This window comes from Carlito syrichta, unplaced genomic scaffold (genome assembly GCF_000164805.1).
Source record: "Carlito syrichta isolate Samal-C Ts95f unplaced genomic scaffold, Tarsius_syrichta-2.0.1 Scaffold288986, whole genome shotgun sequence".
NCBI classification, from domain to species: Eukaryota; Metazoa; Chordata; class Mammalia; order Primates; family Tarsiidae; genus Carlito; species Carlito syrichta.
Window position 1 is genome coordinate 267,472 of NW_007233082.1, and position 21,194 is coordinate 288,665.

The window sequence follows — 21,194 nt, forward strand, 5'->3', positions numbered from 1 at the left end:
TCTGATCCATTTAGAGTTAATTTTTGTGTATGGGAATAGGTAGGGGTCCTGTTTCAATCTCCTGCATGTGGTCAGCCAGTTTTCCCAGAACCATTTACTGAATATGTTCTCGACTCCCCAATGGTTGATGGTGAGTTGTCAAGTGACTCGTCAAGATTATGCTTCTAAGAACCAGTCCCTGGGTTCTGCTTTTGAAACTATAGGCCAAACATAATATAAGTGCAAGTCAAATGGAACAACAGCTGGAAATTTATATTGTCAAAGATGTTTTTAAGAATACACAGACTTGCCGGGCTCAGTGGCTCAGTCTGTAATCCCGCGCCTTTGGGAGGCTGAGGTTGGTGGATTGCCTGAGACTGCGGGTTCAAGACCCGCCTGGGAAACTTGGCAAGACCTCATCTCTACAGTAAATCAAAAAAGAAATTAGCCGGGCGTGGTAGCGTGCGCCTGTAGTTCCAGCTACTTGGAAGGCTGAGGCGGAAGGATCACCAGAGCCCAGCAGGTTGAGGCTGCGGTGGCCGGGAGCGGCCACTGCACTCCAGTCTGGGTGACACAGTGAGACTCCAACTCAAAAAAAAAAAAAAGAATACACAGACTTGGCGTGTGACTGTGGTTCCAGCTACTTGGAAGACTGAGGCAGAAGGATCCCCTGAGCCCAGCAGGTCAAGGCTGCGGTGGCCGTGAGCAACATGCCACTGTACTCCAGCCTGGACTACAGAGTAAAACTCTGACTCAAAAAAAAAAAAGAATTGGCAGTAACGGGATACTGTGGGGGAGGTGACACAATGTCAATAAGGGTACCTGATCTCAAACCAGGCAAAGTGGGGACCAAAGGGAGACCCAAACTTTACCCGTACGATGTCCACTTGTATACCTAATCCTGAATTGTACCCCACATCTTTAAAGTAAAAAAAAAACTTGTGTCTACACACACACACAAAAGAATACACAGACTTTACTTGCATTGGCATATAGTTGTCATTCAAATATATCTGTAAAGCGCTTATGAATAGTTCCCACACAATTTGAACATTCTTCTAACATCTTGTTTTTAACTAAAAGTCAGTTTGACAAATTATATTTATCAAACTGACTTTTAGTAAAGTAGTGCCAGGTCATAGATAAATGAAATCTCTGATTACCACTTTGTGATTGGAGGGGTTCTTTTAATATTTTTTCTTATTCTTCATTGCATTACTAACATTTGTTTATTGAAAACAAATTTGAAAATACAAACAATCAAAAATAATTACTATAATATATCCCATATATTTATTATTATCATTTTGATATATATCTTTCTAGATGTACACTATGGGACCATATTATATAACACAATATTACCACCTGCTATTTTTAGTAATGTGTATATTTTAAGAATCTTTTCACATCAAGTTCTGTGCTACAGTATCATTTTAATGGTCACATGGTATTTATAGGTATATCTTATTTAACAAATTTCCTAGTATTGGACATCTCTAGCAATGCTATGCGTATTTTATCCACATTTTAAATTATTTCCTTTGGATAGATTTAAGTATAGGATTTCTAAGTCAACTGTTTTATACTTTTAAAGATTTCTTGTATATTTACATAAGGAAAGGCTGTGTGTTAGAGCACACACATTGGGTAATGTCTTACTTTGAAAAATTGTTATTTTGGTAAGTACATACTTTTATTGTTTTCATACACATTTTTTAAAAACCCAGACATAGAGCAGTTTTTCTTCTTTTCCATGTTGCTGTTTATCTTTGTCTCATTAATTCTTACATTAAAGATTTTAACTTTTTATAGTATTCCACAAATATATTTCCAGTTTTTCATGTTTAAGGGTCTTTATTCCTGTACAACAAACTAGAATTTTATGAGACAAGATTCATTAATCTTTTCATCTTTGACTTTGTCTTTGGTTCAAAATGGCCTGAATTATAAAGTTTTGATATATTTATACGCTTTACAAATTAAAAAACTATCTTAAAACAGATAGCATTTATTATTAGAAGGATGTAAATAATTTACGTGACTAATTCCAAAACTTTTAAACTGCCGTGGAAAAGAACTGTTTCTACACATGCTGAATATCAATTGAGTAAAGGGATAAAAAGACCTAAAAGGATAGAAAAACTTTATTAAAGAATTTAACAGTCCTAGGCTCTACCAATAAAATGCATCATAAGGCAGACAAGGTCTGTTTACTCACAGATCTTTCATTCTTGTCAAGGAGAGAGACAGTAGACAGGCAACCAAATCAATTATACAATTGCAGATTTCTCTGGAAGCTCTGAGAGAAATAAATGAAGAGCCATAGTGGGTACCATTGTGGATCACATTGTCTATCAAGCATCCAGGTCTCTTTAGATGAGAAAGAGACAGGTGAAGGACCCTCCCTAGGGCAGAACTACATAATATGTGGTACCTGAGCCCATTAGCAGTTACTAGTCCACCATGAGCTAAGTCCAGAAATTGAGGGTTAGCATTTAAAAATGTTCATAGTCATTCTATAGTAAATTTTATGTTTATTCAATAATATGTTTTTAAAATGAGACTTGTACTCTCTGTGTCTTTTCTTTTTCACTCATTTATTTCGTTCATGGTTACTATTGTATTTTGTTCAGTTATCAATCTGTGAAGGATTGGAGGGAAAAACTAGTCTTGGACATCAAATAGTTTGAGGAATGTTGCACTTGAAATTTACCTTTTTCTTGCTCTTGTCCGAGATCAAAAGTTATGTAGCAGAAACAGTTTGTCAAAAGGCTAGCCAGCATAGTGCTGGAACCGAGAAGAGTGAAAATGAGGGAGAAAAGGAAGTTAATGTGGAGGAAAAGACTTTATTTTGGAAAAGAAATAAGGACATGTATAGCACTAAGTAAAGCGTTGATTTTTAAAATTTTAATTATTATTTTTGTTTTGAAGATGTGGGGGTACAATTCAGGGTTAGGTATATAAGTGGTCATTGTGCAAGTAAAGTTTGGGAACCCTTATTGATGCTATGTGCCCACCCCCCTCCCCAGCAGTGTCCCACTACTGCCAATCCCTTTCTCATAGTGTTATGATAAATGTTCAGGGTCTGCCTATGAGTAAGGATCTGCTTAAGAGTCATCTGGGCTACTATAATATTTCTTCTATTAGTGTAAAATTTTATTATTAAATGCTAGCAGCTATATCTGTGAACAACTAATAATCAGACATTATATTTTATTTAAATTTTTTTTATTTTAAATATGTGTGGTACAAGTCAGGGCTAGGTATACTAATTTTCATTATGCAGGTACCCTTGTTGATGAGGTGTGTCTCCCCCTCCCCTGGCAGTTTCCCACTACTGCCAATCTCTTTCTTATATTATTACGATAGTTGCTCAAGGTCCGCTTATGAATGAGAACATGTGGTACTCTGTTCTTTGTTTCTGTGATAGATCACTGAGTATTATAGACTCTAAATCCATTCAAGTTGTTGCGAAGTTCATACTTTTGTTTTTCTTTATGGTTGTGTAATATTTTATGGTGTATATGTACCACATTTTTTTTTAATCCAGTCCACTTTCGATGAACAGTATGGATAGTTCCATGTTTTTGCTATTGTAAATAATGCTACAATAGACATGTTGTGTACAGGTATCTTTTTCACAGAGCAATTTGAGTTCCTCCGGGTATATTCCCAGCTTTTCTTCCCATAGTTTTTTTGGTTTTGTTTTGGTTTTTCATCCAGGATGACTGGATTTGGTATTAAAACTGTGTTTTGTACATCTCCTAGTTGAATGGCCTTTCCAGTGGGATTTTAGAACTAATTTTCCATTACTGAGGTATTATTTTATATTTTAATGTTGTATGGTTTATCTTTATGTAATGGTATTCCACTCAATTTTAGATTATTGGCTATACAGGTTGAGTATTCCTAATCCAAGAATCCAAAATTTGAAATGCTCCAAAATGCAGAACTTTTTGAGTGCCGATATGATACTCATAGGAACTACTCTTTGGACCTTTTGGGATTTTCAGATTAAGTATGCTCAACCAGTATATAATGCAAATATTTCAAAATTTGAAATATCCTGAATTTGAAACACTTCTACTCCCAAGCAATTCAGATAAGAGATACTCAACCTGTAATAAAGCTTCCATATTTCAAGCCAGATGATAATATGCTATTAACTTGAAACTTAAGTTGCCAAGACAATGACAGATAATGGCTAGAATTTGCTCTAGAATGCATATGGCCATAGTTGGGTGCTTAATTAAATTCTGATTAATATGTATTTCTTAAATATTAAGTGCAGTGTGAAAACTGCTTCACCATTATTCGACGATTTTGTGTACCTAGTTGTGGGACCTATTGATCTTTGAGTGTCTTTTCAACATACTTTTAAAATGTATTAATTTCTACATCTAAAATTATTTTCAAAATTTCTCAAATTGTATTAATCGTTAATAAATAACAGTGATATTTTGCTTACATAAATTTTATCTTATAGCTATTAAAAATTCTGAGACTCCTGGATGAGAATCTATTTACTTAAGTGAGGTGGGGATATTTTTGCCTAACTTTATTTTCAGGAAGATCTTTTCAGTCTTTAAAATATGAGGTCCGGGCCGGGTGCCAGGTGGTGAAATCGACCTTCCATATGACCCCGCAATCTCCCTACTGGGAATATACCCAGAGGAACTCAAATCACTCTATGAAAAAGATACCTGCACACACATGTTTATTGCAGCATTATTTACAATAGCAAAAACATAGAGCCATCCATGCTGCCCATCGAAAGAAGACTGGATTAAAAAATGTGGTACATACACACAATGGAATATTACATAGCCATAAAGAAGGACAAAATTATGAACTTCGCAGCAACTTGGATGAACTTAGAGGCTATAATACCAAGTGATCTATCACAGAAACAAAGAACTGAGTATCACATGTTCTCATTCATAAGCGGACCTTGAGCAACTATTGTAATACTATAAGAAAGGGATTGGCAGTAGTGGGGAACTGCCAGGAGAGGGGGAGGCACACCTCATCAACAAGGGTACCTGCATAATGAAAATTAGTATACCTAGTATACTATATCTCGTATACTAGTCACCTAGTATATGTGACTTGTACCACACATATTTAAAATAAAAAAAATTTAAATAAAATATAATGTCTGATTATTAGTTGTTCACAGATATAGCTGCTAGCATTTAATAATAAAATTTTACACTAATAGAAGAAATATTTATAGTAGCCCAGATGACTCAAACTAAAGTATGATGCACATGTTTTCTCTAAGTGTTATATGGATTAATTGAAATAAAATTGATGATGTTTACTTCTTTGGTTCTACCAGATGTTGGAGAACTGGACTAAAGGTAAAGTGAACTCTCACACCTGGTTAACAATACAGGTTTTGGAGTCGATGGTTGTGCCATTGCTGTCTGTGGATTGTTAGTGTATAACTTCTTTACATCTCTGTTTCTTTTTCTGGAATATGGGGGTGAAATCTACTCCCACAATAGTGTTGTAGGATTAAATTGAGATTGTATAAATAATTCTGACCAACATATGGTACAGTAAGAACACAGATGGTTGTTTTCTTTTTTACTGCTCTAATTGTTGTGATGGGGTGTGGTTACTATTATTTTTATTATTATTATTGTTCAGCTTTCTGGAATAGTTGCAGATTAGGTAGCATTACTTAAATGCTCCCTTTCTCCCATTTTCCAAAGTGGAGAGGAGTGTGTGCATGTATGTGTGTATATTTAATTAAAGTTTTAATATGTATAATTAAAATACATATTATATATATGTATATATATTACCATCAAAGACAACTCTAAGAACCCAGTAACCAAATAAACATAACAGAAAGGAGCCAGATATAATTAATATGCTGGCATTGGAGAAAAATTTCTATCAACAAAGATCAGGCTTTTTGTATATGATTTTTTAAAAAAAAAAACAAGCCAGGCTCGGAGGCTCAGCCTGTAATCCCGCGCCTTGGGAGGTTGAGGTGAGTGGATTGCCTGAGCCCGCGGATTCGAGACCCGCCTGGGCAGCGAGACCTCATCTCTACAATAAATAAAAATCAGCCAGGCGTGGTAGCGCATGCCTGTAATTCCGGCTACTCAGAAGGCTGAGGAGGAAGGATCGCCGGAGCCCAGCAGGTCGAGGCTGTGGTGGCCAGGAGCGGCCACTGCACTCCAGTCTGGGCGACAGAGTGAGACTCCAACTCAAAAAAAAAAAAAAAACTAGAGAAACAAGAGGAAGCAGACAAGAGCATGAAGAAGAAAATCAGAAAGGAGAAGCAGCTGCGTGGCAATAATAGTGATTAGATATTGGAAAGTGGAATTAGAGAAAACTGGAAAAGCTGTTGACAAAGAAGTAAACTCAGCTCAGTAGTGGGAGAGAAGAAGATATCAACCAAATCTTGTGCCTGAAGCATCCCTGTGGTCACATTTCTACTGTGAGTGCAGGCATGAGTAGAGAAAGAGGAGATGGCAGCCATTCAAACATCAAATTGTTTAGTTCAGAAGATTAGAGAAGACATGCAAGTGACTAGCTATGCTATGTAAAGATGGAAAATTTTAGTCCCCATACAATGAAATAAAATAACAGCTGACACTGAGCACTTTTTATATGCCAAAGACTTATCCAGTTATTTCCCATGTGACATCTTATTTAATCTTTACGATAACCCCAAACAATGATTTTTAAGGATAAGAACCTGAAATTACCAAGGAATGCATACAATTAGCAATTAATGTAGTTTGTGTAATATCAGTGGTTACTCAAGAATGACCACTCAGAATCAAAATGGAAAATGGCTTAGAACGTCCAGTCCTACCATAAATTACAGTACCTACAGGAGTGGCTCTTGGAGAAAATGACCAAAATTTTTTTAAAATGTAGTTGGCTATGGTATTTTCTGACGGGTGGACTTGACCAAGACAAGGCATTACACAGTTAGTTATGTAACTAGTCAAACAGCAGCTCATGAAGCGCTGGAAAAAAATTTGGGGGATGTTCATTTCTGAGCATTGTCTGTGTTTTAACACTTTTGTGACCCTTAAAGAGCAGTTTTGGCAGTTTATGACCAATTCGTCACCATCAAGCCTTGTGAACTGGCCAGCCTTACTTACGCGATGCCCTCATTTGGTCCTAGTGATCCTTTTGAATACTTCCATCTCCAACATCCAGGGTTTTGGTCCTGCCAGGCAGGCTTCTGTGAATCTGACACATGCCATCTTAACCAAGCAGGGCTCAGATTTTCATTTTGCATGCACTAATTCTAAAATTCCATAAAATAAACTCTCAGTGATTGAGAAGTCTGATTGCTTTCACCTTTGCTGCAAGATCACTGGAAAATTCTGTTTCTGCTTTAATTATTTGTGTACATTCAGTGAAAGATTAGAAACTTGAGTTCCACCAAGAAAGACAAAATGTTCTTATTCATGGACAACTGTAGAATTTACTCTGAGGAAGTAAAATTCTTGCTTATTCGTTTTTGACATGTTCCTATTCCCCAGTGTTTCGTCGGTGTTTCTGCAAGAAGTTTTGGAATGGTCTGAGGAAGATTTCTTCACACACCATTAACAAACCTGATGCAAATGACTTAGCTGAATGTGTGGGTGTGGATGGACAGAGGGTGCCTGGAGACCCCGGTTCAGTTGTGCAAAAACGTGTTTTTCATGCTGCTTACCAATCAAAGAACACTGGTCAAAAGAGTGAAGCAGGATGTTGTGTGTGAGTTTGTGTAAGTGGGTGGATAGCTGTGTGTGCGTACACACATACACGTGCAGACATTCATGAAAGGTAAGAAAACTTATGAGAAGTTGCTTCAGCCTCTGATTTCCTGACAAAATATCTGCCCAGTGTTTCATAAACAACTTTTATTCTCATTTCATGTATAAGAAACAGCTAGCCTGAAATCAAGCTTTAATTAACTTTTTTTTTTTAAATGCAAGGTCTGGAGCTGTTGCTGGCATCACCATACATTTAACTCCACATAGGATATAGACAGATGATTCCATCTAACACAGAAAACGATAAACTGTGTTCCTAGTGGTAATGCCAAATGATATGAAGAAAATGAAATTAGCAATCTGTTTGAGGTTAAAAAAAAAAAAGGCCTATAGTTTACTTGCAAAAGATTTTCACACGCACACACAAAATAATTAAAATTAAATTGTGTCACTTAACGGTTAAGCCTCTGTTTTGAGGAAAACCCAGCTCTCCATGATAGCTTAGTTCTATTGATTCTAGACTGTTAAAAATAGTGACCATCTTAAATCATATTTTTATCTCCAGTATCTAGTATTATGTCTAAAATATGCAATGCTTGTTAGAAGTAGAGAGATCTGTGTCACAAAGTTAGAAATTAAGATTCATAAAGAACTCCAGTTTTCTTTATTTGGGAAGTGAATTTGGAATTCAGCATAATAAAAACTTCAGCTAATTTATTATCACCATATAGTCAAAGCAATTTGCTTTTGTGTTAATGCCAGTGGATAGATCACAGAATCATCATGATAGTGATATAGAATGCCTTTCTGAGTGTTTTATTGCCCCAGAATCGCAATGGTAGTGTGGGACATTCCTGTCATTCTACACCAGAGAAGGTGTCAGGATCTGCTGTGATAGATCGGAGGGTTACACAGATGTACAGGTACTAAACCCAGAGGGCCCTGGAAACTGCTTTGTTTATTTTCCTTTAGGCTTTATAGCTCTCACTTAGAGAAGAAAATAACACAAATTCTCACTCACTCTTTGTCTATAATGTTATTTGTTCTGCTAAAGAGATTGGAGTTCAAACCAGTAAGGAGAGACAATAAATCAGGGCAGACGTTTGTTAAAGGGTCCGTGGAAGGGGCACAACTTCGCTGCCATCCTGCCTCAAGTATCTGAGGTTCATTATAAAGTGGGAATGATCTCATAACATCACCCTTGTTTCCTTTCATCTGCCTGTCTGTAGCTCTTCAGATTTATACCTGAGCTATTTCAGATTATTCGTCATTTGGAACCTCAAAATTGCTTGACAAAATGTGCTATTATATTTTAAAGTTTCTCGTTAACTATAAAAATGGTTTTCTTCAAAAGGACTGGCTCCCAGAGATATGGTTTTAGAAAAATATGTTTTACACTTTTAAAAAAATAATCTTCTATGAGAATGCATTTGAGATTTTCGCTTTTCGGCATAAAAATAACATGATAGAGTTGGAAGTTGGAATTAGAGGATGGCTACTGCAATTTGTACTGATGTTCAGAGTTTCCTTTGCATTCTGCATTTTTTTTTTTTTTTTCAGTTCTTGGCTTTTTTTATGTTCCAGAATTTTTTTTTAATTAAATTTTTTTGGTTTTTTTAAAGTAGCATTTTGTTTCAGTTCTTTTGGCATCTTGTGTTATTTCAAGTGTTGAAAATTGGATGGAAATCTCTTGGAATCCAGTTTAGCAATAATTAGTGACCAGGAATAAGTTTATTGTCCTCATGAGTTGTTTTTAGCTAAAATATATAGAAATCTATCAAGAAAGGTAAATATAAAGGCTGTATAACTTATGTTAAAAGTTATCTTTGATATTAGAATTGTTAATGGGATAAAAAGGAAAACTTGGTCATTTAAAATCTCTCTTCTAAAGAAGGGGAAAAACCCTGGTTTTAAATAGCCCATCTGGCCTTTGGAGGCTTTTCCCCAGGGGGCTGCACTAACTTCTGCCACATAGATCCTGCTTGATGATGGACATAGCCCATGGCAAAGAGGCCAGGGAAGGAAAGCAAATGGACTTCTGTGAAAATACACGAGGGAGAAACAGCATCCTGCTTGTCGAGTAAGTGCTAGAAAATGCTCTAAAACATGGCAAGTACAGACAGGCCCCAGCAGGTTCCTGGATTCTTATGTTGGCTAGGATTCTGGTTTTTAATGTGAGTCCTTGTTCTCTGTGAAGTAGACCTTTGACCTACATGTTACTCTTTTTTTTTTTTTTAAGTTTTTTTGAAGTTATAGCTGGGCAGTGTTATCTAGGTTAAATCACACACAAAACTTTGATTTAATATTTTAAGTCATGTTTAAAGCAACATACATAGTGCTTCTTTACTATGTAAAAGTGGTGGAGGTTTATATTTATTTATTTGGGAGATTGATTTATTTTAAAGCTACTATTGCTTAGCACCTATAGAACTATGTGGCAAGTACAGGATCTTCAAGCAAGAGTGTTTCTTGTTGGTTATGGGTGACAAGACTGCCACCCTTTCTCTGTAGAAACCCCTTACAGTGACAAGAAGAAAGCAAAATCTTTGTGAAGCACTATCCCTGGGACCCTTTATATAATTTACTTTTAAATTTACTAGCCTAAAAAGGAGAGTTACAATAAAGAAGTCTTTTAGAAGTCAGAGAGTTTGGTTCCAAATTTATTTATTAAATTATTTAGATGTTATTACCTCTACTTATGGTGTGTCTATAATTTTTGTGTAACCAAAAATTAATACCCCTTTTTACATAATTTCAATATTATTGATTCATAAAATCTAAAAGGGGTATTTGGCATGGCAGATTAGAAAACAGTAACCTGCAAGAGGAGATAATGGTCACTCTTTAACCAAGAAGCCATACCCCTCCTCTCTGTTTCATGGATAAAGATAGGGACCCTGCCTCAGCTAACTCACATGATAATGCTAGAAAAAAACCTGACAACAGATGTGGAAATACTGAATTATAAATATATTCATATGTTATTGCATTCTAAATATGAAGTTTTTCTTATATAAATAAGACTCTTGTTTTTGTTAAAATATTTAAATTTTGTTAAAAATTTTGTTTAAAATAAATCTGTGGTTTAAATATACTTGTGATACCCAAATATCTGAGCTAAGAGAGTGAATAGCCTCTTAGGAGGCCTGTATCTGTCTCATAAGCTCATTGGATGTTGGTAGCCAGACTAACAAGGTTAACAATCTACAAGAGTGCCTTGGGAACGGGAGAGGGCACATAACATCAGTAGGCATCCCTGATCCCAGACCAGGTGAATGAGGATTAATGGGAAGCCCAAACTTCACCTGTACAACGACCAATTATGTACCCAATCCTGAATGGTACCCCACATCTTTAAAATTTTTGTTAAAAGAGTGCCCATAGGATACATGGATGTAAGATCTTTGTACCATCTCTGGGGTCTAGTGGTAGTCATAGCTCAAATCAGTGATATTTTATGAGCTTCTCCAAAATCCATGATTCATAATCAACTTAACATTTTATTTGATTTAAAGCTCTGCTGGCCTTTTTTTCTTAGAGATTCAGAAATATTTTAACTTCTTTCAGAAGGTGCTTATAGGTCCTGAATTTAATTTTCTTCATATAATTTAATTCTAAGGTGATTATAATCTGATTTTTAAGATAACCCTTTACACACCATCGACTGTAGTTTAAAAGAAACCAGAAGTTTCCAGATAAAATCTGTTAAAATCAAAGTCCTCCAGATGAAAACTGAGAAATAAGCTCAATTATTATTTGATTTTTTTCTTTTCCTCCCCCCTCCCCCTCCGCCCCTCTCACACTTTCTCTCTCCCATTTTGGCTGCATAAATAAAGTTGAGAGACTTTTCCCCCCTAAAATGTTTTGTGGGCCTTAAAGTCACCCTTCCAAACAGCCCTCCCCCTCCTTCCCCACCAGTCACCATCAATAACAACAAAAAGCTATGGAAAGGTCCCCTCCTGTCCAAGCACCCGATTTTTTAATGATAATGGTGTTCTCACTGAACCCTTTTGTCACCACATGGATTGAAAGTCTCAAGCAACAGTTCTGGCTCCCACTTGAGCCTAGATGAAGCACTACAAAGGCCTGAGTAGGATGTGTTTTATCTGAACCTATATGAGGCAGGCAGGATAAATAAATGAATGCAAGGAACTTGCAATTAGGATGAAAACAAGGCTAAGAAAGACTTGTTTAGTATTGATCTAATGACAAGGTAAATTATATGGTATGAATTGTTAGTGAACATGGGTTCCCAGAAGGCTAAAATCAGTACAAAGAGGAATAGCTTATTGGAAAGATTAGACTTGGGCTAGGCCTTGAAGGGGGACATCAAGAAAAATGGGGACTGGTGGAGGGAAGCATTAAGCAAAAGGAACAAGACCAAGTAAGATGAGTTTCTGGGACAGCAATAACCACATCCTGAGTAACTATAATGGGCTGTGCATGGGAGCCTTAAGCAATAACTTGGTTAGCACAAAATCGTTTCCACAGCATTCACATCCCCAGCTTTTCATCCCAAAACCTTGTCTCCAGGCCCAGATAAACATATGTATCCTTGCATTTATAATGACTTCCTAACTCTCCACCCCCTCACTATCCCAAATAGGAGAGTCAGAGTTATAGCAGTATTCTTAATAGAAGGGTTACAATTATAGTCAGAATTATATTCGTGTGTTCCAGTATATCAATATTGATTTGTTGAACATTCGGATTCTTGGATTTTTCCAGTAAAGAATGTCATTTCTTTTCCTGAGCTGTTTTTTTTTTCTTCAAACAAATGATCAAGAAACTTTCATGACGTACCATCAGTCACCCCCTTCTTCCCCACTCCCCTATATAAACTTTCCACTCTCTGATCTTCTTTTTTGGATAGTTCATCTTCACTCTTTACCAGAGGTATACTTCTTGCCTTTTTCTGTAAATGTGCTTTCCTTCCCAGTCTAATCAGGTGTCTGCTTGTCATTCCCTGAACAACTCCCTACCAGAGCTTGTGGCACCTAAGTAGATAATTTAGGATGATGTTTATTTGGGTCCTCTTGATTGTGTGGGATTATTTAATTTTCCTCTGGGGATAGACTCTTGACACCCCTTCCTTTTGGTCCACAACAACCTGTAGAGTTGTACCTGTAAAGAGCGCTAGGAGATGCTGTTGGCAGAACTAACTTTAAATGTTTTTTGTGTGCGTGTTTTGTGATTAGAGTTATGCAATCAGTCCACTCAGGGTTTAGCAACTCTCAACTTTAAAAAGAGAAAGAAAAATTAATGTTTCTTAGAGCTGTTCTGAAAGGATTTTTCCAGTGCTGTCTTGTGAAAATGGGTATCTCCACTCTATGTTAAAGAAAGTATGGCTGTGATTGTTCATAGTAAACTATTTAAATAAATAAGATTTTCCTTATAACTAATGAGTAAGAAAGTTCCCTCACCCCCATTCCCTACTCCACTTGGTATATAACTTAATTCCTAACACTACTAAAAATTAATGAAGCCTCACTTTAACCAATCTCTACCAAACTCTCTGGTTGAGAAATAATGGTTATAAGTGGGAATTATTCCTACTTTTGGGAACCTTTATGATATAATGTGACATAAAGTATAAAACCTTTTATTATAGATATTTCTGCTCTATTTATCTGGAGGTAACTTTCATGTAAAGTCATTTATGTCTAAGAAGAAAAATACTTCTATGTTATTTTGATAAAAGGATTCTGAACATTATGCCTAATGTTATGACCTAAAGTTGTAAATGAAGACTCTTGTAAGTCTGAGAGAAACTCTCAGTGGATGGATTCTAATAAAAGAAGGAGGTCTATTTTTCCTGATTCTGTCTTTTCTTCTCTCCCCTGTAACATCCAGGTTCAAGCCTAATGTGTGACAGACTTCTACACACACATGCTTCTCTTGACAGGCCTGCATAGGAAGTGGGTCTAGCAGCCTAGACACTGATGCATTCTTGGAAGCATGATCATTGCTATTTTGCCTTTGCTTTGTGGTATTTTAAAGTTAAGTGAAATCCGCTTGCTAGGCTCTGAGAAATTTCTGTTCCAAATTCTTGAAGAATATGATTACTTTCTTAGTGTAAAAAGAAAGCTTATACTGGTTACATGTTTTTGAAGCCATTGCTAAAACACATACATAATGGTACTAAAAATTGGGCACTGTAGGTATTTGGTAAACATGTGGGTGTTCAGATTATACGCCGAGTCCTTCTGTCTCAACAAGATTGTTATTCCTGTTCCTGAGGAGGGGCTCAGGTATGTGCCTTTTAATGATGATTCTGAGGCAATTTGTCATCCATAGTTTGAAAATGGTGGTTAAAAAAAAGGTTTAAAAAAAATCTTGCTACTCTGAGAGGTGACACACAGCAGAGATTAAGAGCTTCAATTCTAGCCAGGCTCGGTGGCTCAGCCTGTAATCCCGTGCCTTTGGGAGGCTGAGGTGAGTGGATTGCCTGAGCCCAAGGGTTCGAGACCCGCCTGGGCAGCGAGACTTCATCTCTACAGTAAATCAAAAAATCAGCCGGGCGTGGTAGCTCACGCCTGTAGTTCCAGCTACTTGGAAGGCTGAGGTGGAAGGATCGCCGGAGCCCAGCAGGTCGAGGCTGCAGTGGCCAGGAGCAGCCACTGCACTCCAGTCTGGGCGACAGAGAGTGAGACTCCAACTCAAAAAAAAAAAAAAAAAAAAAAAAAAGAGCTTCAATTCTGGAGCCAGATGCCTGGGATTAAATCCTAACTCTGTTGCATGTGCTTATTACCTTAGGCAGTTTCTTCATCTGTGAAATGGAATATGATAGATACTATCTACCTCATGGGGTGATTGTGAGGAATCAGTGAGTTATAACTGGTGAAATGCTTCATTTGGGCCCTGGCCCAGTGTAAGAACTCAAAAAGTTTTAGGTATCCATTCCTGTCACTTCTGTTTTGCTTCTAATATATATTTTTTAATCCTATAGAATGACCACTGGGTAAACTTTAGTGAATATCAGATCTTCCCATAAAACAATATCAAATCGAGTAAAAAGAGGCAAGAGAGCATTACAAAGATCTTAAAACCAGACTGACCTGAGCTTGAATTTCACTTTTAGCCTATGGAAAGTATATTGCCTTAACTCTGTGTTTTCTTATCTGCAAAAAGGAAATATGAATACTCCCTATGTATTAAGTGGTTGTGGAGTGTAGAAAAAGTATGCAAAAGATGAGCATATTTTTGACTGGGCACAGTGGCTCATTCCTGTAATCCTAGCACTTTGGGAGGCCAAGACAGGAGAATGGCTTGAGCCCAGATTTGACACCAGCATGGACAACATAGTGAAACCTTGTCTCTATAAAAAAAAAAAAAAAAATACAAAAATTAGCTGGACATGGTGGTATGTGCCCATAGTCCAAACTATTTGGGAGGCTAGGGCAGAAAGCTCACTTGAGCCCAGGAGGTGGAGGGTGTGGTAAACCAGGATCATGCACTATACCCCCCCTTAAAAAAAGAGCATACTTCCTGACGTATACTAAGTACTCAATGGTTGTTATCTATTTTTATTACTATATTTTATACTCTGGCAATCCTTCTGCCTCAGGCTTCCAAGTAGCTGGAAGTACAGGCACGCACTACCCTGCCCAGCTAATTTTTTATTTATTGTAGAGACGAGGTCTCGCCAAGTTGCCCAGGCTGATCTCAAGCCCGTGGGCTCAGGTAATCCACTCCCCTCGGCCTCTCAAAGTGCTGGGATTACAGGCTAAGCCACTGAGCCCTGCCCAATTATTTCTATAAAACAAAAATTTAAACAAAAAATGTTGCTGCACACTCCAAGATGTGTGTGTGTGTGTGTGTGTGTGTGTGTGTGTGTGTGTGTGTTTTGGTTAACCTTTTTATAGGAGAAGGACTAATTGGTTTAAATATAATTAGTATTTGTTAGTTTATTGGATAATTAATTAGTAATTAGCTTGAAGTACTGATTAATATGCCATTGATGTGTGTGTATGTATTCTATATATCATCCACATATACATCACAGAAATTGATTGATCTACACATACATATATCATGGGTGGGGGGAGAGAGAGACTGAGAGCTTGAGATTGAGATTGAGATTCAGTAACCTAGACTTAGGTGGATAGAGGAGAGGTAGAGAATTCAAGGAGGCTTTTTTGAGGAAAGGGCTTTGTAATTCATGCTGGATTGTGAAGTTCAGAAGTTAGCCAGGATTTGACAGGAGGAAGTAGGAACTGTAAGTAGTAGCATTAAGAAGACTGCACATCTGTTCACTAGTATGAGGCTAGAGTATATTTGGGTGGGTTGCAGTCAGTGTTGCTGGAAGGAAACCAAAGAGGTGCAACAGATAAACCAGGGCCAGACAAACTAAATCCTAATAAATAAGCCCTGGTGGGAAGCTTGAATTTTATTCTGAGGGCAACAGGGAGTCACTAAAGCATGGGAATGGCAAGATAGTCATGTACAGAGAAAAATTCTTCTGACTTTGTGAAGAATGAACTGGGCAGTACCAGAAGATGGTAGGAAACCAGTAAAAGAGGCTGTTGCAAAAATGTCCTGCTGGTGGCCTGGTCTGAGTTAGTAGCTCTGTTTGCCTAAGTCCTGTGTGAAGGCAGGTGGAGCAGCTCTGCAAACTTGATTCTAGTGGTGAAAAATTAATATTGCCTGACCCTGATTCTCTAGTATGTACACCTCTCCCTGAAGTAAGTTAGATCCTTTTGGAAGTTGCATTAAGTCTCCAAGGCCACTGGGGTGCCATTAAACTTCTGTTTCGGCATACTAAATGGAATGGAATCTCAGCCTGCAGTCAGCCAGTAAATGAGTATAACTTATGTTGAATTCCAGCTAATGTACAGTCTTAGAAGTAGCATTAAGTCTGAAAAGTCACTTGGGTACCATTTGGAGTACTGAACTGTGATTTACTTGGTCATACCCTAGTGACCTGTGTGTGCCAATATAGCTTCCATGGTCTTTTCTACTTCGTTTCAGGGGATAACTTATGGAATGAAAACATCCATTTAAAAAATATATTTTCTATATCTTATTCATTTTCTTGGTGGATAGGGATTATTGAGGTCAGTATTTATTGCTCAAAAATGTGTCATTTAAATGAAAATAGCAAGTTGTAACCTAAAAATATGCAGTTTAAATAAATGTAGCAGGTCATAACCCAAAGTAATTTTTTCCTATCAAATGCATATAATAGCTAAAGTTTAAAAAATTGATATCCACACTTTTATACAAAAGATATTTTATTTTGCTAGGAATTTATAAATGTTCATTGTTTATATTTACTTTATATATAATGTCAGCTTTAATTGTTCACTGATATGTACATATATAAAGAGTGAGTCCCATGCCCATGAGGTCCAATATTTAAAAGCTAAAACAAAACTGATATCATTCTGATAAGTCCTGTGAGATCTGAGACTATGTCTTAGTCATTCTTTTATCCCCATGTAATTATCACTATGACCCTGATATTTAACACATGTTTAATTAGTATGTGATTGCCACAAGCCAATCAGCATTAATATGGAAAGCTTAGCTATTGAGGGACCAATGGTAGTGATGAAGTGTTAGTAGTATGAGAGCTCTCTGCTTTCTGAGACAGGTACTCTGGGAATGCTGATCAACTGTTATTCCTGAAATGTACAAATGAAGAAACCTCAAATATGAATCTGTGTGATAACTAAATTTGAAACTCTCTTAGGAAATATTTTCCCTTCTTGATAAAAATAAAACCTTGGGTCAGGCTTTTGAAATTCATAGATACTTGATAAGTAAATAGGAAAATAATTTTAGATATGTAAAGAGATTAAATCATATGATTTATCTAATTTGGGAAAGTAAAAAGAGGAAAAAGATACATAAATATAGTAGAGAATTTTAGAAGTGTATGTTGTAATATAAACAGTAACCGTGTCTAACATTTGGGTGATATTGTAAAGTGTCCGTCTGCCTGCCTAAGCATTACCTCTTTGGATCTGTTAAGAACAATGTGAAGTAAGGCTTTTGTAGATAAGGAAATTATGTCTTAGAGTGGTTAGGTGGTTTGTCCAAAGTCCAAACAGTTCACAAGTGATGAACTGAAAACTCTGTTTTCTGACTCTTAAGCCAGTACTTAAATGTTCATTAGCAAGTAAATAGTTGGCATGTACTACTACTCCATTTTATACCTGAAGTCATCTGTGAACAGTAAGTTCACATGGAAGATTTTTCTCCCTTGAACTGCCAACACATTTATTGCCTATACCATTCGTTTACAGTAAAATTTTATATTTTTAAAAAAGGATTTTTTTTAAATTACAGGAGCAAGACAGGTTCTAAGTAGAAAATTTAGAAATGTATATTGGCTTAACAAATATTATGTGACTATAGATCAAATTCTTCAAAGATAACATTTCTGAGATTTTTGTGCTTTTAAAAAATTCTTATGCTTTAAAAAGCATTTTTAAATTAGATCACCAAAAATACTTTCTGGTGTTTTCATTTTTACTTTCACAAACTAGTATGCAAATTTATCTCATGACATTAAACACCATTATGATACCACTTTAATAGTCACAGTATTCCGTTTTCTGAATAACACCTGTTAAGGACTTGGGGCTGCTTTCTACGTTTTCTTGTGGGAAACAAGAACATCTTTGCTAGCTATCTGTTTGTATAAATCTTTTTTTATCTTTCTTAGAGTAAATAAATGCCTGACAATAAAATTGCTAGGATAAGTGCTATACAAAATTTCTCAGTCATTAACAAAATAGCTCATCAGAAAGGCTGTGCCTATTTAAATTCCAATTTTGTGGTGTATGAATGCCACTTTTTACACATTTGTCAAGTCCTGATCTTATCTTTTAAAAAGTATTTGCCAATATATTCATCAACTATAATATGTTGTTCTTGCACAGGTTAACAACAAGGTAGTAAATAATGTAAAGGAGGGAACTAAGAGTTCTCTTATGTTGTATCCTGCACAGTACATAGACTGTTACTTTGGCAGCACATGTAATAGATAAACCATTGATATGTTCCTCTTTCATCTTTGTTGTGTCAAATTCACCAAATGCTACTACTCATTCTCCTGTGAAATGAAATAATGAAATACCTTTTTAATGACCATAGAATACAAGTCTGAAAGCATTTTAAGTTCTTGGAAGTAGCATCATAGTTTTTGACCTAGTAAGAACTTCAAAGATCATCTCATCTAATCCCATCATTCTATATTATGTATATTTACATAAAGGTATGAAAAATCTTGCTTTTTAATAAATTGAAATGGAAAGTTCAATGTCTAATTTTGGGCACAAATATATTATTTCGTTCTTAGTTTTTATGAGTTACTAATGTCCTCAGTAGTTTAAACCTCTTTACTTTAAGTTTTTTATAATACAATGAAACTAAAATCATATGCAATTATAATATAATGAAACTTGTTAAGAAAACAAAATTTTATCCATGGCAGTGGATTGTAGTGTTGAAGATAAAGCAAATCCCAGGTCTGCCTTTCTAAATGCTATTTTCCTGTAGCTAACATTATTCTACAAAGCTTAGTAACCCATATTTCTTTTCATTTTGTTTTAGGTAGCAGTTTTACAACGTCATCAGGATTATATACAGGAAATAATTCACTCACAAATTCTTCTGGATTTAACAGTTCACAGCAGGTAATTTAAATACCCAGTTTAGCTTCTGAAATATTTTTAAATGCAACATGATTTTTTTTATATAAAGAAAGATCTATGTTAGAAGAGAAAGTTTTCCTAAGCCTTTTAATAGTTTGTTTTTATTTTTTAAAATCTCTTTAAGCAGTCTTTTACAGTAAATTATTTGGTTTTCAGTTTGGTTTAATTTTACCTAGTAAAGCATCATATTTTACCTAGTGAATATGAAATATATAATATACATACATAGTTATATATTTCTCCTATTCTATGATATATAATATAATATATACTGTATAACTGTATAATATTATATATTTCCTATTTCTCCTATAAACATATATAATATCTAAAAAATCTTAAATAAAATTTGTTTGCAAGTCTGAGCTCTTCAGCTGGTGTGTACTTGTATGTCTTCAATTCAGAAAAGACACAGAAACACAGACACATTTACAACTATATTTTGAAATGTTGGAGATATGCAGCAGTATTTTGACAGAGTATTCTTGTATGGTTTGACTTTGTAGGACTATCCGTCTTATCCTGGTTTTGGCCAGGGTCAGTATGCACAGTATTATAACAGCTCACCATATCCAGCACATTATATGACCAGCAGTAACACCAGCCCAACAACACCGTCCACCAATGCCACTTACCAGCTTCAAGAACCACCATCTGGCATCACCAGCCAAGCAGTTACAGATCCCACAGCAGGTAATTATGTGACTTTTATTAGTCTGGCAGGCTTTATTTTTGGTGATTTAAATGCATTTTTATACAGTTGTATATTTATGCAGGGGTTGCACAATTCTTGGCAAGAACTAAATATGTCAAGTAGTATGATCGTGGCATTAACTTTATTTTTTATTTGTTTGAAATTTTTGAATGCAGTACATAAACTTCAGAAACAAAGCAAATGGAATAGGGCCTACTCGTGGCCTACTGTGAATTTCATAACAGAGTGTCTGAGTGAGGGCATTTTTTTCCCTTCTTTTTTTTTTTAGATTAAAAAATATAGTTTATTTAGAAAGTAAATTAGAGTGTGAGAGAGAGAGATTCACCTCCCCAGGGTAGGGGAGGGGGCCAAAGCTAGTAAATATGCTGACCATAGTTCCAAGAGCCATATGGACACGCCAGAGTTTAACAAGGCAATGGCCCATTTTCATTTTTCATACTTCTGCACAACCCTTGTTAGTCCCTTTCAAATGAGACCCTTTCCATCTGGAGATCTTCCTCCATTATGTCTTTGTTGCTTCTTCCTCTCCATTAATTATTTCTTTCTGGAACTCTTAATGTTGTATGCTTAATTTTCTGAATTGGTCTTTACCTATATTTTCTCTCATACTTCTTTCCTTCTGCCTCAACTTTTTAAAAATGTAGTCATCCTTTCATGGACTATAAAACAAACTATAATCCCCAAAGAATCAAAAGTTTTCTTCCTTTCTTTTATTCCCAGAGCTAGAGCTCACTTTGTTGCTACAAGGCAGGTTTAAAATGGTCTTACTGATGAAAAAATTACCTCTATGATGTTGTAATTATAGTGTTTATTCCAAATGGTTATCCTAAATCTTGAAAAACAAAAAGTTGTATGTAATAAATGCCAACTTAAATTTATATTATAAAATTATCTTGTAAATATTAACAGGTGATCTCCTCCAAAAAAGTGCTCTAAATTTTCCATGTTCATCTTTTCTCCCTTTTTCTAAATATATGCAGACCTTGTTTTATCCTCCAACTTCAAATGCTTACTATTCCTGCTACACATTTTAACTTCAAACATTTATCTTTGATCATTGTATTCCATTTATCTTTATTTTCCCAAAACTAACTTGAT

General features: G+C 35.9%; 1 protein-coding gene across 4 annotated transcripts in view; it reads left to right on the top strand.

Annotated features, from left to right (window-relative positions):
* The window catches only part of EYA1 (EYA transcriptional coactivator and phosphatase 1), a 333,490-nt gene that overhangs the window by 211,223 nt on the left and 101,073 nt on the right, over positions 1 to 21,194 (top strand). For all 4 annotated transcript variants that reach the window (XM_021710442.1, XM_008054057.2, XM_008054059.2 and 1 more), the window contains exons 8-9: positions 19,281 to 19,363; positions 19,888 to 20,074. In XM_021710442.1, the coding sequence (XP_021566117.1) occupies positions 19,281 to 19,363; positions 19,888 to 20,074 (270 nt within the window). The remainder of the gene's footprint in view (positions 1 to 19,280; positions 19,364 to 19,887; positions 20,075 to 21,194) is intronic.